This window comes from Delphinapterus leucas, chromosome 4, assembly GCF_059928025.1.
Source record: "Delphinapterus leucas isolate spDelLeu-1000000601 "Yukka" chromosome 4, BTC_Dleu_Yukka2, whole genome shotgun sequence".
Classification (NCBI taxonomy): Eukaryota; Metazoa; Chordata; class Mammalia; order Artiodactyla; family Monodontidae; genus Delphinapterus; species Delphinapterus leucas.
This window is the reverse complement of record NC_143132.1, coordinates 48,300,466-48,316,664: the sequence shown is the minus strand read 5'-3', so window position 1 is coordinate 48,316,664 and position 16,199 is coordinate 48,300,466. Positions and strand designations below refer to the sequence as shown.

General features: G+C 39.7%; 1 protein-coding gene across 5 annotated transcripts in view; it reads right to left on the bottom strand.

Moving 5' to 3' along the window:
* Window positions 1-14,117, bottom strand: part of TFG (trafficking from ER to golgi regulator) — a 44,930-nt gene extending 30,813 nt beyond the window's left edge. For 2 of the 5 annotated variants that reach the window (XM_022590334.3, XM_022590485.3), the window contains exons 1-3: window positions 13,722-14,116; window positions 8,752-8,978; window positions 5,168-5,251 (exon numbers count right to left, since the gene is read on the bottom strand). In XM_022590334.3, the coding sequence (XP_022446042.1) occupies window positions 5,168-5,251; window positions 8,752-8,935 (268 nt within the window). In that variant the 5' untranslated portion in view covers window positions 8,936-8,978; window positions 13,722-14,116. Of the gene's footprint in view, window positions 1-5,167; window positions 5,252-8,751; window positions 8,979-13,721 lie in introns of all 5 variants that reach the window. The other 3 variants (XM_022590265.2, XM_022590413.3, XM_089910455.1) reach the window with 2 other exon arrangements.
* Window positions 14,118-16,199: the final 2,082 nt, after the last annotated feature.

The following is a 16,199-nucleotide window of genomic DNA, read 5'->3' as shown; positions in this document are numbered from 1 at the left end:
AAATTCACATCACCACTGTCCTTCAAAGTAGTTACTTCCAAAGCAGCACATTAGCCACATAAAGTCAGATTATTCAATAATGATTGTTTTTTTTAAACAAAGGCAATATTACCTCATTTAATTACCCATTTTGTGCAAATGACTTTCAGCTGACTAAAAAATAATCCTTCATCCAGCAACAAAGACTGTCACCACTGAGATTGTTAATTTAAAATTTTTTAATTTATTAATTCACAAGGCTCTGAATGCAAACCTCAAGATAGGAGTTGAAAAATTAAACTAAACTCAAATGTTTTTTATGCATTGTCAGTATACACATATACAAATTCCTAAGGCACCAAATTAGAAAATGAAATCTATTTGAAAATAAAGGTTCAGTGAGATTCTTTGTAAAATATGCTTCAAACATCAAACCACCAATATAAGCTTTTAAAAGACAATCCACCAGTATTTTACATACTCCCTATACAGTTATGAGGAAGTTCAATATAATCTACCTGTATCAATGGCTGGCTTTTACTGGGTATTACTGTTTTTCTCTAATAGCTGAAAAGAAGAAAAGCAGCTCCTGACAGCTAAGAACTGACCCAGTACTGTAGGACAGGCTTGAGTGTTGCTAGAAGCTGGCATGGCACTGACAGGTAGGTTGTGGTGTTCTCTTGTTGAACATAAACAATTTCAGAAAACACTGACAGTACATCAAATACATCTCAATAAAATTTCCAAAATTTAAAAAACAAAGAACATGAACAATCAGAAAAGATCACTGTGGGACTGTGATAGCTCAAGACAAAAAAGAAAACCAGTCCATATCATGTGAGAACTAGTCAAAAACAAGAATGTTGACCAAACCACAAAAATGACCAAACATCCCTGGCTAATTATGCGTGACTGTCGCAGTTTTACCAATCACAGCTTTAGCCTCAATTCACTACCCCCACCAAAGCCCCATTCCTTGAACCTTATCCAAAATCATCTAACACAAGCTCAAGCCCTATGAAAATTCCTTTCTAACACGTTTTTACTGACACCCTATTGTTCTCCATGGTGTTCATTCTCCCTCATTGCAATGTATTTGAAATTAAGCCCCGTTTCATTCCTAAAACCGCTTACTTGTGCCTTCTTTTTTCTTAAGTAATCTCAATAGAGGTTTGCTAGTTGTATATTTTCAAAATTGATGATCCTATCAATTCCCCAACTTCTAGTTCATTTCTGCTCTTTATTATTTTCTTCCAAGTTACCTGGACTTATTTTGTCCTTTTTCTTTTTAGCTTTAGCATGCTCTAAAAACTATGTCATATAAAAGTCATCACTGGGCTTCCCTGGTGGCGCAGTGGTTGAGAGTCCACCTGCCGATGCAGGGGACACGGGTCCATGCCCTGGTCCGGGAAGATCCCGCATGCCGCGGAGCGGCTGGGCCCGTGAGCCATGGCCACTGAGCCTGTGCGTCCGAAGCCTGTGCTCCGCAATGGGAGAGGCCACAGCAGTGAGGCCCGCGTACCGCAAAAAAAAAAAAAAAAAAGTTATCACTAATTATTTCTAATTCGTATTATGATTTCTTCTTTGATATGTTACTTAAAAGCATATTTTTATCTTCAAAAGTATGGGAGTTTGGGTTCTTTTTTGTCAAATAGTTCCTAATGAGACCAGAGAATATGATCTCTAGGATATTCCTTCCCTGATATTTATTGAGACTCATTAGAAAACCTAGTACATGGTCAGCTTTTATAAATATCCATATGCACTAAAGAAAAGCTGAATCCTGCCCTGATTGCTAGATGTATAAGATCAAGTCTGTATTTGTTCTGTTTAAATTTTGAGGCTGCTTAACCTATCAGTTTCAGAGAGAAGCATATTGAAAGCTCTCTTATGAATTTTTCCTTCTTCTGTCAATTTTTCCTTGAGGAAAAATCTAAGGCTATGATGTGTAAGTGTTCAGAATTATTATATCTTCCCAGAGAATTATTTTTTATCATGATGAAGTGACTATTACTAATAAAGTTTTCACTTAAGAGTCTACTCTGTTATACTACAAACTAGCCTTGAGTTTGTCTAGTATACAAACTTTTCTAGCCCTTTACTTTCCAACTCTGCATAATAATCTTTTGGTATGTCTCTTATAATCAGCATGTAACAAAATTGTTTAACCAATAAAAGTGTCTTTTAACTTGTATGTTTAGTCTGTTTATGTGTACTGTGGTTAGTATTTTGTGCTACTTTCTATTTTTCAAGCTTTCTCTGCTTCTTTTCCTCCTTCCTCACCATCTAGTTAACCAAGTAAGTGCCCTTTGTTTCCTTCTTTTCCCTCTACTGGCTATTTCTAGTCTTTCAATAATCCCTCTTACATTTTAGAAAAGCATACTTCAATTTAAAAAACCTAAGTTAATTACTATCCTCCTCCCAAAGAATCCAAGTCTTTAAAGTATTTTAATTCCTATCATCCTCTCCTGTCTTACATATAATTATTGCTCAGTATTTTTGTTCCATCTTGTTTCTACATTCCTAAAACTATTATTTAATAATCAATGCTCATTTAAATTCACACATTAACCAGTTTATTTGCTCACAATTTCTTGCATCTTTTACCATTCTTCGGACTCAATTTCCTTTTTGCTGACAAACCATTTTTAAAAATTCTTTTACAAGTGTCCGTGATGCTTGTTAAATTCTCAGTCTTTGTTTGAAAATGTTATTTCCCCTTATTCCTTAAGTTTAGCAGACTACAGAATGCTACCTTTCTACCCATCTTTTTCTGAACAGTGGAAGATGTTATTCTATTGTCTTCCAATTTCTGTTATTGTTACTGTGAAGAAGTCTACTAACAGTCTAATTGCTTTGTAGGTGATCAGTCTACAGGCTGATTCACTCAGGCTACTTTTAAGATTATCTCTTTGTCTTATATATTCTCCAGCTTCATGACAATACATCCAATGGAGATTTATTTTTACTTACCCTGCTCAGGACTCACTGTGCCTCCTGAAACTGAGCGTTTATATCTTTTATATAATTCTGAAAAATTCTTTAGTCATTACTTCCTCATATATTTCCACTCCCCTATTCTCTCCTTCTTTAAAGTCTTAATGGAAATAAGCTGGACTTTCTCAAATTCCCTCTCATTATTCTCCATCTCTGTGTTTTTGTGCTCTATTCTGTCATTTCTTTAGACCACCTTCCACTTTACTAATTCCCTCTTTGGCTGTGACTAATCTGCTGTTCTAACTCACCACTTAGTATTTAATTTCAATTTTAGTTGACTAATATTTTTCATTTCCACAAGTTATCTTAAGTTCTTTTTTATGGGGGGGTATTGATGTATAGCTGATTTACAATGTTGTGCTAGTTTCAGGTGTACAGGTGTACATCACAGTGATTCAGTTATATATATATATATATATATCTTTTCCAGATTCTTTTCCATTATAGGTTATTACAAGATGGTTGAATCTTGTAATACAGTCCCCTGTGCTATAATGTAGTTCCTTGTTATTTATCTACCTTAAGTTTTTAATCGGTTCCTTTTTTCATAGTGCCTAGTTCTTATATTCTTATTTCTTCTTTTATGTCCAATAACTTTTAATATATATTTTATTATCACTTCTACTAACTGAAGTTCTTGGAAATCTAATCCTACTATTAGTTGTATCCATTGTTTCTTGCTTACATGGATGTTTCATGTGTCTTACAGTTTTGACCTCTAAGTTCATCAACAGGATTTTATCTGTGAGAAGCCTATGTGATTTGAACTGAGAACATACACCCTCCAGAGAGATTTCTGCCTTTGTTTCTTGCAATTTTTCGTGGTAGTATCTGGGCTTGGGAGTTCCCAAAGGACCACCGGTTATGAATCCTCAAGGGAGCCTTTGCAAACCCCTGGCATCCCAGGGTATATGAGAATTTCCCCTGTCAATTCCTTGACTCTACCAACTAAGAGATATTTTTCTTCTACAATATTCTTTTTGAGAGTATAGCCACTGAGGGTCTAGGACCCAAGGCCTATACCACGTAGATACCAAATGACAAATCCTTAGATTATGCACACTAAAACCTTCACCATCACCACCAAAAGCATCCCAAGTCTCAGCTTTTGGTACTTCAGGTGCTGGTTTTTAACTCCAACTATATTTTGGTCCCTGACATTTTCCTCAAGTTCTTGAGTAAGCTCAGGTGTGTAATTCAAAAAATATATTTGAAATAGTTTATTTAGCACATCCTCAGTGTTTCTGGGATGAAGATTCAGTTTACCTAATCTGCTTGATAGATGGCCAATAGTGGCTAAGTATCTAAAATCTCTTTCAATATTGTAAAAAGATACCTTTTATTTAAAAAAATTTTTAACAGTTTTTGTTAGCATTTTAAAATGATTCATGTTCACCCTTCCTAGATGGAGAGAAAATAAATACAAATTAAATCAATTGGCCATGATCATATTTCATGGAACTGTAATGGTCAGTGCCACATAATTTTTTTTTTCCGGTAAGCTTATTACAATTTGTTTCCTGACAAACACCCAGTTTGCCTGAGTTTTAAAAGGGTACTTCCTTTGCCCCACTTGAGCCACAAAATTTTTTTAAAATGCTAACCAAAACATCCAGAAAAAAAGTCCACATTTTATTTTTCACATAATCATACTACCACTTTAACTCTGCAATCACTTCTATCTTGTCCCTTAAGCATTCTGCCTTGCAAATCTGTCATGATCTATAAGAAAACAAAATCTAATAGATTAAAATTAGTCTTATATTTGTTTTTTATCAGAACTATCTCTAATCTTTAAGTACTCCTTGAAAAATAATTTCTAAAAAGTATCAGGCCTATATGTTAAACCCTGAGAATAAGTAAAAACATACTACATTAGAAAAGATAATTATATATTCTTAGAGAACTAAACTTAATAAAGGTAGTTTTAACACTGCAATTATTTTCAGTCCTAGAAACACTTATACAAGTGGCACACATTATTATTTAGGGTAACCGAGCAGATGGGTTATTTAAAATATGTCTACTTTTTACTTATCTTCAAAGAAAAATATAGTTAAGCCTTAATAATTTAAAAATTCTGATATAGCTGGAAAGTTACCACTTAATTCTGAGTCTTTACGAAAAAAGCTAAACAGTTTTTCATAAAAATACAATGAATAGTAAATTTATTAGAAAGTTTACCACTTACCAAATAACGTCAGTTTCAGTATCCTACTACACTGAATTGCAAAGGAAAGGTCAGAACTATCAAAAATTGTTATAAGATCTCCATCTGAAACAAACAAAAAAAAGTTTCAGATTTGAATTAGTAGTAAACTAGGATATATGTTCAATTAAATGCAAAATGTAGATCACAGAGCATAATTAGCATCTCCCATAAAAACCTTAAATATAAAGGATCTAGGAAAGATGTATTTGTTCAAATGATACTAAATCAATTTCACTTATTACTTTTATGGCAAGATATTTATCATATCCTCAGAAGAAGAGCCAACAAACACATAGCTAAGATTAATACATTAAGTAATCTTTTACTAGTCACCAGGAGATTACAGTTTAGACTGAAATCTTTTCCATTCTAAAAAATTTAAATGTATTTATCAGAAATTAAAGTAATAAGGACTTACCTGGTGGCGCAGTGGTTAAGAATCCGCCTGCCAATGCAGGGGACATGAGTTTGAACCCTGGTCCGGGAATATCCCACATGCTGCGGAGCAACTAAACCTGTGCGCCACAACTACTGAGCCTGCACGCCACATCTACTGAGACCATGTGCCACAACTACTGAAGCCCATGCACCTAGAGCCTGTACTCCACAACAAGAGAAGCCACCACAATGAGAAGCCTGCACACAGCAAGGAAGAGTAGCCCGCGCTCGCCCCAACTAGAGAAAGCCCACACACAGCGACAAAGACCCTACACAGCCATAAATAAATAAGTTTATTTTAAAAAAAAGAAATTAAAGTAATAATGATTCTCAAGGTTCATATTTTAATTCTAAGTACAGTAAAACTCCACTGACACAAATGGAGGGGAAGCCACATACAACAGTAACTAAAAAGGTTGTTAAAAAAAATATCTTTTTGCAGAATTGTCCTAATAAATGGATAGACAGTGGAGTCTTTCAGGTCCCTGACCATCTCGATGCTGAGACGGAAACTATCAATTCTCCACAGGAAAAATATACACAAGATTCTGAAATACCCTAGATCCCAAGGATAAAGAATACTATAATTAGCATATCAACTGCCTGTTCAAAAGCTTTCTAAGGGCTAGGAAAAAAATTGCTAGAGAAAGAACAGAAAAGCAGTCACAGCAAGGAACTGATCAGGGGCCTCTGCAAGGTATCTTCGACACAGCTGTGGGAAAGGAGGGTGCCTGGGGAGGCTGCTCCAGCGATGCTCTGCTACACCAATTTTAACACTGATTAGGCAGACTTATTTTGGACAAAGATGGCAATAAAAGCCATAACTGAGGATTTTATCCTTGTTTTTTGCTCTTTACAGCCACATCCATATTTTACAACAAAAACATCTAATGCTCAACTTCAGGGATTCTACTCATAAACATATTTTTAAGAAAATAAAGTATATATGTAAAAGAAGGAAACTTTCTATAACTGCCTTTTTCTTTTCTGATTTCTACAACAGAAACAATATCTCTGATGGCAGGAACTCTTTACCTAAGTCAGTCCTCTATCCTCATGCCTAAGAGTCTATGGAACACAAATCTGTACAATTCAAAGCACTCAAAAGCACGATGGGGCTTCCCTGGTGGCGCAGTGGTTGAGAGTCCGCCTGCCAATGCAGGGGACACGGGTTTGTGCCCCGGTCCGGGAAGATCCCACATGCTGCGGAGCGGCTAGGCCCGTGAGCCATGGCCACTGAGCCTGCGCATCCGGAGCCTGTGCTCCGCAACGAGAGAGGCCACAACAGTGAGAGGCCCATGTACCACAAAAAAAAAAAAACAAAAACAAAACAAACAAAAAAAAAACCATGATGAAAAACAAATTCAATGTGATAACGAGATGTGGAAGTTTCAACAATGAGGATACCCAAAGCTAGGGGGTTACAAACTGCAACCAATGGACAAATCCTTGTTTACAGGACCTCAAACTAAGAATGGTTTTTATATTTGTAGAGGTTCTAGAAAAAAGAAGATGAGACAGAGGCCTTATGTGACCCACAATGCTAAAATATTTATTATCTGATCCTTTAAAGAAAAAGTATGCTGACCCTTCCCTAAACAAAAATAAGAGAGAGCCAGTAAAACAGTAAACTCAGTTTAAGATATGCCAAGTTTGAGGTAAGAGCAAATCATCTGAGGTAAAACCATTAAAAACGAGTTGTAAAGTCAAAAAAAAAAAAGGACAAACTTATCAAATTTAGGCACACATTTGGAAGTCAAACAGTTGAAGGTCAATGTATTGTAAGTTGAAAGTCGATGTATTGTAAGTAGATGAGATTACTAGGGAAGAGAACAGGAAGAAAACTGCTCTCCTTTTTTGTTCCTTAACATGGGTGACCCTCAAAAATTAGTTCTGGGTACCATTAGATGATACATTGCAAAAAAAGAAAGGAGAATTACACCTGTAGTGAAATAATCAGCTTAGCTGATCATCAATGATTTATACTCCCCTTCCTCAGTGTAAGTTGTTGGAAAGTGCCTGTCCAACCAGGGATATTTCCCAACCTACTGACATCAACACAGTCATGTGACCAATGTGATGTGAGCAGAAACTAGGCCTAGAGAGTACAGTCTCCCATGTGATTCTCTACACTCTGTCTTCATGCAGCTGCTTGCTGGATGTCAGTGCTCAAGGTGAGCTTGTTAGCCATGTGTTGAATATATCAGAGCTGGGTCCCTGTCAACCTGGGTCCCTGAATGATTTCTTGAGTGTTAAACCATTGAGATTCTAAGATTTCCACTGTAACAGCTGGCATTACTTCAAGCCAACACACAGAGAGAAACAGAGAAGAAGCTATTAGTGGTAAGAAGAAAATTGAGACAACACAGTGTCAGAGATATTAAGGGGTAAGGGTATTTAAAAAAGGATGGTGTGGATAGCAGTGCCAAGTATTGAGATCAAGGTGAAATAGACTGGAAATAAATTCAGCGATAAGAAAGATACTGGTAACCACCTAAAGCACAATTATCAGTAGAGATGTTAACAAAGAAGGCAGGTTTAAAGAGAAAGAAATAAAGACAGTCTACTACTATAATTCTACTATGTGTCTGATGAAACATCTGCCATATAAAACCCATCTCCATAAAAAGTTTTGTGGCCCAATGAGCCTGAGAACACTGCATAAACTGACATCGTACATCAGTATATTACATGTTCTGAAAATTCCTGCAATAAATACATTTGTCTTGTTTTAAACCATCTTTCCCAGACTTAGTTGACCATGAAATCCTTTCTCATTCAATACCTACTAACATCCCTTTCACTTTGGGAAACACAAGTAAAAGTTTCGTTTTAAAGCAAAATGGAAGCCAGAATTTGCACAGGCATAAGAGAAAAAAAAAAAATGGCTTGTAAAAATGTGTAAAAGTGTCCTATCACTTAAAACCCCCTTCTAATAATAAATCACTTAGCTATTTTTAACTTAAAAAAGAATTATAACTACATGAACATTCCATTAAATAAAAGAAAGTGGTACTCAATTACCATGGAAGGAAACAATTTTTATTCTGATTTCAATGAAAAATGGGCAAAAGAACACATATAATATTTAGACTTTTAAAAACTAACTTGAGAAACACTCTTACCTTCATCTTTATATTTTATTATAACTTCATCATTACTCAGAAGTTTTCCTCTGAAGACTCTCTGCATCATTAGCACTAATTCATCATAAGTAATATCTTCATTATGAATGGGAATTCGTCGAATATCCTCTCCAAGTTGAGCTTTGATAATTAGCTTCCCACTCAGATCCAACTGCCCATTCATGGTGGACTCCAGGATGTTCTATATATACAACTCTAGAGAAAGGCTGACAAAATGGTTTTGATGATTAAACAGCTATAAAACATATTTTAAAAGTTGAAAAGCAAAGCTACGATTAGAATCTAAGAAATTCTGGCCTTCAAAGGAGATCCACTGTTCCAGCGTTACCATATTCACGTTAAAATGGTCTGGAGGGACTTCCCTGTTGGCACAGTGGTCAAGAATCCGCCTGCTAATGCAGGGGACACGGGTACAAGCCCTGGTCCTGGGAAGATCCCACATGCCGCGGAGCAATTAAGCCCATGCACCACAACTACTGAGCCTGCGCTCTAGAGCCAGCGCGCCGCAACTACTGAGCCCGCGTGCCCAGAGCCCATGCTCTGCAACGAGAAGCCACTGCAATGAGAAGCCCGCGTGCAGCAAAGACCCAATGCAGCCTAAAATAAATAAATAAATTTATTTTTAAAAAATGCTCTGGGGCTTCCCTGGTGGCGCAGTGGTTGAGAGTCCGCCTGCCGATGCAGGGTACGTGGGTTCGTGCCCCGGTCCGGGAGGATCCCACATGCCGCGGAGTGGCTGGGCCCTTGAGCCATGGCCACTGAGCCTGCGCGTATGGAGCCTATGCTCCGCAACGGGAGAGGCTACAACAGCCCGCACATCACACACACAAAAAAAAAGGTCTGGAGGTGGCTTTATTATGAGCCTAAGAAAATAAGTTTTATTATTTTATATCCATTATTATTTTACCCATATATTTAACTGCTTATCTGATTTAGATTTCTTACTTAACACGTCTAGAACAAAGTCCTCATCTTCCCCTCAAAATCTGCTTCTCCTGTAGTCTTCTCCATCTCAGTTAATAACAATTCTCCTTCTAAGTTGTTCAAGATAAAAAAAAAAATCTCGGTTTCTCTCTTTTCCTCACACCTTACATACACCAAATTGCCAACAAATCTAGTTGCCACAACCTTTAAAATATCTCTAGAATGCAGTCACTTTAGTACCTTCACCTCTATCAACTTAATCCAAGCCACCATCATCTATTGCCTGGATTATTGCAAAAGACTCCTAACTGGTCTGCCTGCCCTTTACCTTTGTCTGCTTTTAATCTATTCTCAACACATCAGAGTTATCCTGTTAAATAAAATCTAGTATCACTACTTCAAAATCTTCCAATAGATTCCCATCTCACTCTTGGTAAAAGCCAGAACTACAAGGTCATGACCTGACCTCTGGTCCCTGGCCAAGTATTTAACCTCATTTCCCACCTCTCTCCCTGGCTACCCTGCTACACTCATAATTCACATTCTCCTTCTCAAGACTTGGCACTTGCTGCTTCCTTTATCTTGAGCCCTTTTCACACTCCTCACATGATTCAGATCCCTGATCAATTGTTAATTTCTCAGAGGTTTTCCCTGGCCATCTAACTTAAAGTGGCTTCACAGTCACTTTCTTATCCTGCTTCATTTTTCTGCAAAGCACTTATCACTACCAAATATTAAAAATGTATTCATTTTTTACTGTCTTTTCCACTAGAAAGTAGGGAAATAAATGGTTTTGTTCACTGTATTTCCCGAGCCTAGAACAGTGCCTAGCACACGGTTAATCATTCAACAGCCGTTAAATGAAGGGGAAAATAAATACTGGCTTCCAAACTCTATTAGCCTGTATATACTAACTGCTAGCCCTGAAGAGAAGAGCATGTGTGAACACTAAAATAGTCTCAAAGTTTTCTCACTAAAATAAGAAAGACCTCACGAGTATTTTCTCCAATTTTTCTATTTTGGAAACTTGAGGACAAAGAACAAATCAGTGATACCCTCCTGAGCTTTCTAACAAGACTGTCCACTATTGTTTCTACATCTTCCATAACACACCCCTTCCCCAAACCTGAGTGTGTGTGATTAGACAGCACATTTGAAGAATAAGACAGTGTCAGAGAACTAACTTGCTATTGAATTTTCCCTTCTTGGGTTGTATTTTAATCTTATTTCAGGTTATTCAGTGCACTTCTCCTGTAATGACTCTGTAATCCTAAATTCAAAATAATGTCTGAGGTCTCTAGTAATTTATACCATTACCGTATAACAACAGAAAATACACTTATGCTTAATTAATGTATTAATATCTCTTCTTCTCAAGGCCTATCTCTTCTTTCCAAGACCAAGATGTCCTTGAACACATTATCTGTAACCACGGAGCATTTCCCTAGCATCAACTCCTTCCTCCTCCTGCCCCAAGCAAATGATCTCTCAGACTATTTAAAGTACCTTATAATCTCCTACTGGACACATTCTGGTTTCAACACCATGCTTTTCTACTAGCAGCTTTCTGTTTTCTCTTCTTAAATGTGTTCTTTCATTAACACATTTAGTGCTCATAATTCTCTACATTTACTCCTTTGTGTGTGTGTGTGAAAGCACTCCACCTGGCCCCCAACACATCAATGCTTCAAATACTTAAGAAAGTTTTCATGAATCTTAATTCATTTCATGAATAGTACAAATAAATGCCCTAATATTCTTCATATAAATGCCCCATGTCCTTCCAATTAACTACTCCTTAAATGAATGTCTCTAGACCCCCTTGACATCCTCCGAACAAATTAATTTTATGAGTGAATCTTTAATGCCCCATCTTAAAATGGGGCAAAAAATATTGAATCTAACACTCTAAGGTCAGTTCAGAACAGAGTGGACTGTGTTCTACGATCTGGATGCTATGCTTGTCCTGACATAAAATACGAATACAGCTAGCTTTTTATCTGCCAATTCTGACAAAAGACTTCTCATGAAGACTCTGATTAATTGAAACCTCCATAAAACCCCTTCACCTGTTAGCCAAACCAACCCTCTTCATTTGGGAAATACTTAAATACCTACTATATGCCAAGCTCTGAAGTATCATTACTTCAACAAGATGGTAAAGATTCCACCTTGTTTGCCTTGCAGCCTGAGAATAATAAAGAACTTCAGCAAATCAATCTATGTAACCTTCTCTTACCTACAGGATGTGTAAACCGTCAATAATGTAGTTAAGGACCAGGGCTTAGCTTCAGCAGATGGTTCTACCTATTCTCAGCAGCATCTAAAATAGTGCCTGACATATAGTATTTAAAAACTTGTTTTCGTTCCCTAAACAAAAGATGTATGACAAATAAAAAAGTTCTGAAAGAGGGACTGAGAGAAGAAAGCTGTACGATCAGATCAGTTACTAAGTCAAACCTTCACACTGTACCTTCTTTACGTAGCTAGAAGTGACTCCCTTCAACAGACATATTCCTAATCAAGAGAAATTTCCAACATTAAATATAATTGATATAATCCTTTTGATCATGAAGGAATTGTTGCTCAGTTACAATGGATCTGAAACTATGAGTCTCTTTTACTTTGCATCTGCCACGTTTGCCTGCAAATTCACTTACTGGTTGCACTGGACTGTAACCAGGACTGTAACCTACCTGTAGCCAGGAACCAGGCCTTCTTTCCTAAGGTTGTCCCCAGTTTGTGCAGTCATCTCCATAAGGCATGCACACAAGTTATCACAAAAATAAGAGTACCCTGGAAGGGAAAATCCCATCCCCACATTTGTTTACGTAACTGTAGAATCCAGGTCCTCTTTTTCTCTAACTTCAATCACAAGGTAGAGACTGCTGTGAACTACTAGTTCCTAGGGCTGCTGGTGAAATTCTTACAGCTTTTTCTTCTCCCCATTTCTCCTTCTTTCTTCTTGTCCTTGCCCCACTCCCTCTGAAATCCAGAAATGACACAGCCACTAACTTATGAAATCTTCCAACAAGAACACTGTTCTCAGAACTGGAGAATAAAGTGACAGGCCCAAGGAAACACATAAAAAGCCTGCCTCTTAAACCAGGATGTAGGTTCAGTGACCAAACCTCCAGTTCCACTAGCCCTGTAGTTAGGGCCCTGCTCAAATTCAGAGGGGCCTGCTTAGGCACCTCCAGAGGGTAGCAATTTCCTTTAAGAAATCCTAAGCAAAACCAAACCCTTGAGTAGTCTAAAGAATGCAAGGAGCCTCAAATCCTGCCTTACCAGAGGCAGTGTAGCAAGATGGTAAAGATATCCCCTACTAGCTGTGTGACCTTAGGCAAATACTTCGCCAAGCCTCACTTTCATCACATTCAAAATGGGAATATCTAAATTTGGAAGAATCCTTGTGATGATTAAATGAGACCATGCATCTAAAATACTTAGCACAGTGCCTAGCAAAGTAAACTCTTAAAAGTTAGTTGTCATCACCACTATCAAACTGGGTTGGACCTCCAGACGGCGCTTGATTAAGGACTGACATAGCCAAGGAACAAGGTTTCTCCTAAGTGACCCCAATTAACTTATTCCCATAGGCGCCATTCTCCACCCTTCTCACCCTTCCAAGCCCCTCTGAGGGTTAGGCACTGGACCACCCCAGGCCTCCCAAAGTCCCTCTCCTCTCCCTCGGGCAGTGCAACCCCTAGAAGTCAGGCGGAATCCGCGCAAGTGCCCTTGCTGACCCAAACACCCCTAAGAGCCCCTCAGAGGGCCCGCTTCGCTGCCACTGTGGCCAGCGGGGTCCCCCTCCCCTCCCTTCCCCTCCCCGGACGTGGCCTCCCCTCCCCCACGCGAGGCCCAGTCCGGCCTCCGTCCGCCCGACGTCCAGCCCTCCCCACGACCCCTCCGACCCCACCCGTCCCGCGCCCGCCGGTTCGAACGAGGCCCTCCCAGCGTTTTCCACGTCTCCTGGCCCGCCTCGCCCGAGAGATCAGCCGCGCCCCCGTCTCCAGCGGCCATACCGGTTTCCCGAGGCTGCCGCTGCCGCCCCTCCGCGGGTCTCAGCTGATCCGACCGGTGAGAGGCCGCCACCGCCGGGCTCTGGGGCGTTGGGGGAAGGCTGCTGTCACGGCCCACTCGGTTGCCCTCCGGGGCCGCTGCACCTCGCTGGCAGGCTCGCGCGGGCCCCGGCCAATCGCACGGACCCACCAAGCCCAGCGAGAGCTCGGGCCCAGTACGTGGCAGGTGGGGAAAGAAAAGGGGCGGGAACAAGAAGAAAATCTGTCCTTTCGCTCCGCCTTACAACGAGCAAATCAACCCAGCAGGCATGCGCAGCGCCGAGGGGAGGGAGACTGACAACGCCGCAGCCTACAGGAGCCTGAATCTGTGCTTTCTCACTGGAAGACTGAGGGTAGGAAATGCGAGCTGGATGGATGCACGCATGCGCGAGGCGTGACAAGGCACTTCCGGTTTTCCGGAACGCTAGTATTTCCTGTCTCTCGCCCGTAGGCGGGGCGTAATTTGCTGTTTTAGACTTTGAGAGCAGGTTTAAAGTGGGCGTTAGTCCAAGTTTGGCTGTTTCTTGTCTTGTGGCCATTGTAGTTCTCCTAGTCATATCTCCAGAAAACTAATCCTTTTCCCGCCTTCCTTCCACAAACTCATTCATTCATTATTGGGCGCCTACGCTTTGCCAAGAACTGTGCTGGGAATGGAAATGAATCAGTTTGTGAGCAAGGCGTTCCGAATAGCGTTTACGAGAGGGACAAACTTATGACTGTGTAAAAGATAAAGGCTGGGAAATTAAGGCTGATTAAGGATTCCAGAAGCCTTTTTGGAAATAAGATATTTGAGCGTACCCTAAATACTGTTCCCTTCTCTCTTATCTAAAGCATTTGTTTTGAATATGCCTGTTTATGTAAGAAGTGCGCTGGCTTTAGACTGAAGCCTAAAATTTGGGGGGAAGGTGGGAATAGGTGATAAAATCTGGGCATGGGGGCAGGGCTGTTTTAAAAGTTGCAAGGAACTTTGCCTTCTAAGACGGAGACTAGGCAAAAAGCAATTTGAACTTACTTGGTCCCCAGTTGTTCACCAGATAGGTAAAGTGAATTCGGGATGAGAAGTTATATTCTTTCAGTACTGTAAAGAGTATGACCTTTCTGCAGTTAAAAGTCTCTGAAAAATTCTGTTTGAGAGTGAAATATATGCGTTTAGAGTGCTTTTGCCTCTGAAATTATTTTTTGAGCAATTTCTTGCAGAGTTTGGGGAACTGAAGACTGTAGAAAGAATGAAAAAAAAGTTCCAGATTTTCTCCAAAGACAGTTTTTCTTTGCTTTTTAGAACGGACTAATCCAGATTTGGGGAAATGAACTGCTGTCCAATAATAGTATTCTGATGTCTTTGAGATGGTTTGAGATTGGATTAAACCACACAAATATAGACAGAGGTAAAATATTCCTAAAAGAAGTGAATAATACTACTATCAATCTGCCTAAAGAGAGGTCAGAACCTGGGGCAGGGGATAAGGGGATGAACCTTAGCCTGGAATGAGGGGAAAACACTTCATCTCTCTAGGCTCCCAGGAAAGGGGCTTGCCATTGAGGAGAAATAAACTGATCCCTGCTACACTAGGGCCAGCTAGAAGCTGGCAAGAAAGGCACCCACAGGGTGGTCTTCCAGAGGGAGTAGGGCTTGTGGACTCTGAGAGCAGCTTAAGGTTCTTTGTTGTAATTGACTCACGCTTCATCCTCAAGCAATTAGTGAAGTCTTGTTTAATGTTAAAACCTGTTCCTAGCTACAACTGGGAAAATTGAGAGATGGGGTAGTGATGATTCCTCAGGTCAAAGCAGAAGCAGGAGCTGCCTGGGGCAAGAAGTGAGAAATGAGAGAGTAAAGCATCATTTGGAAGCCAGATCAGAGGCTCAAGTGACACGGGACAAGATGCAACATTAAATAAACATAAATTTTGAAATTTTCAATGAAGAACTTCGTAAAAGATTTTGCCTCGGACTTCGCTGGTGGCGCAGTGGCTAAGAATCCACCTGCCAGTGCAGGGGACACGGGTTCGAGCCCTGGTCCAGGAAGATCCCACATGCCACGGAGCAACTAAGCCCATACACCACAACTACTGACCCTGCGTTCTAGAGCCTGTGAGCCACAACTACAGAAGCCCACGTGCTTAGAGCCCATGCTCCACAACAAAAGAAGCCACAGCAATGAGAAGCCCGCGCACCGCAACGAAGAGTAGAAGAGTAGCCCCCACTCACCGCATCTAGAGAAAGCCCACAAGAAGCAACGAAGACCCAACGCAGCCAAAAAATAAATTAAAACATTAATTTAAAAAGAAAAGATTTTGCCTCTTGCTGTCCAGCTGAATGTAGGCTTACAATATTGTGATTGGGCATGAAATCAAGGATATTTGAGTTTAGTAATATGTCATATGAGTGCAGGCCATTAGCATCTGAGTTTGTCAAATTGCCCCCTTTAAGGTTTATAACCAAAAC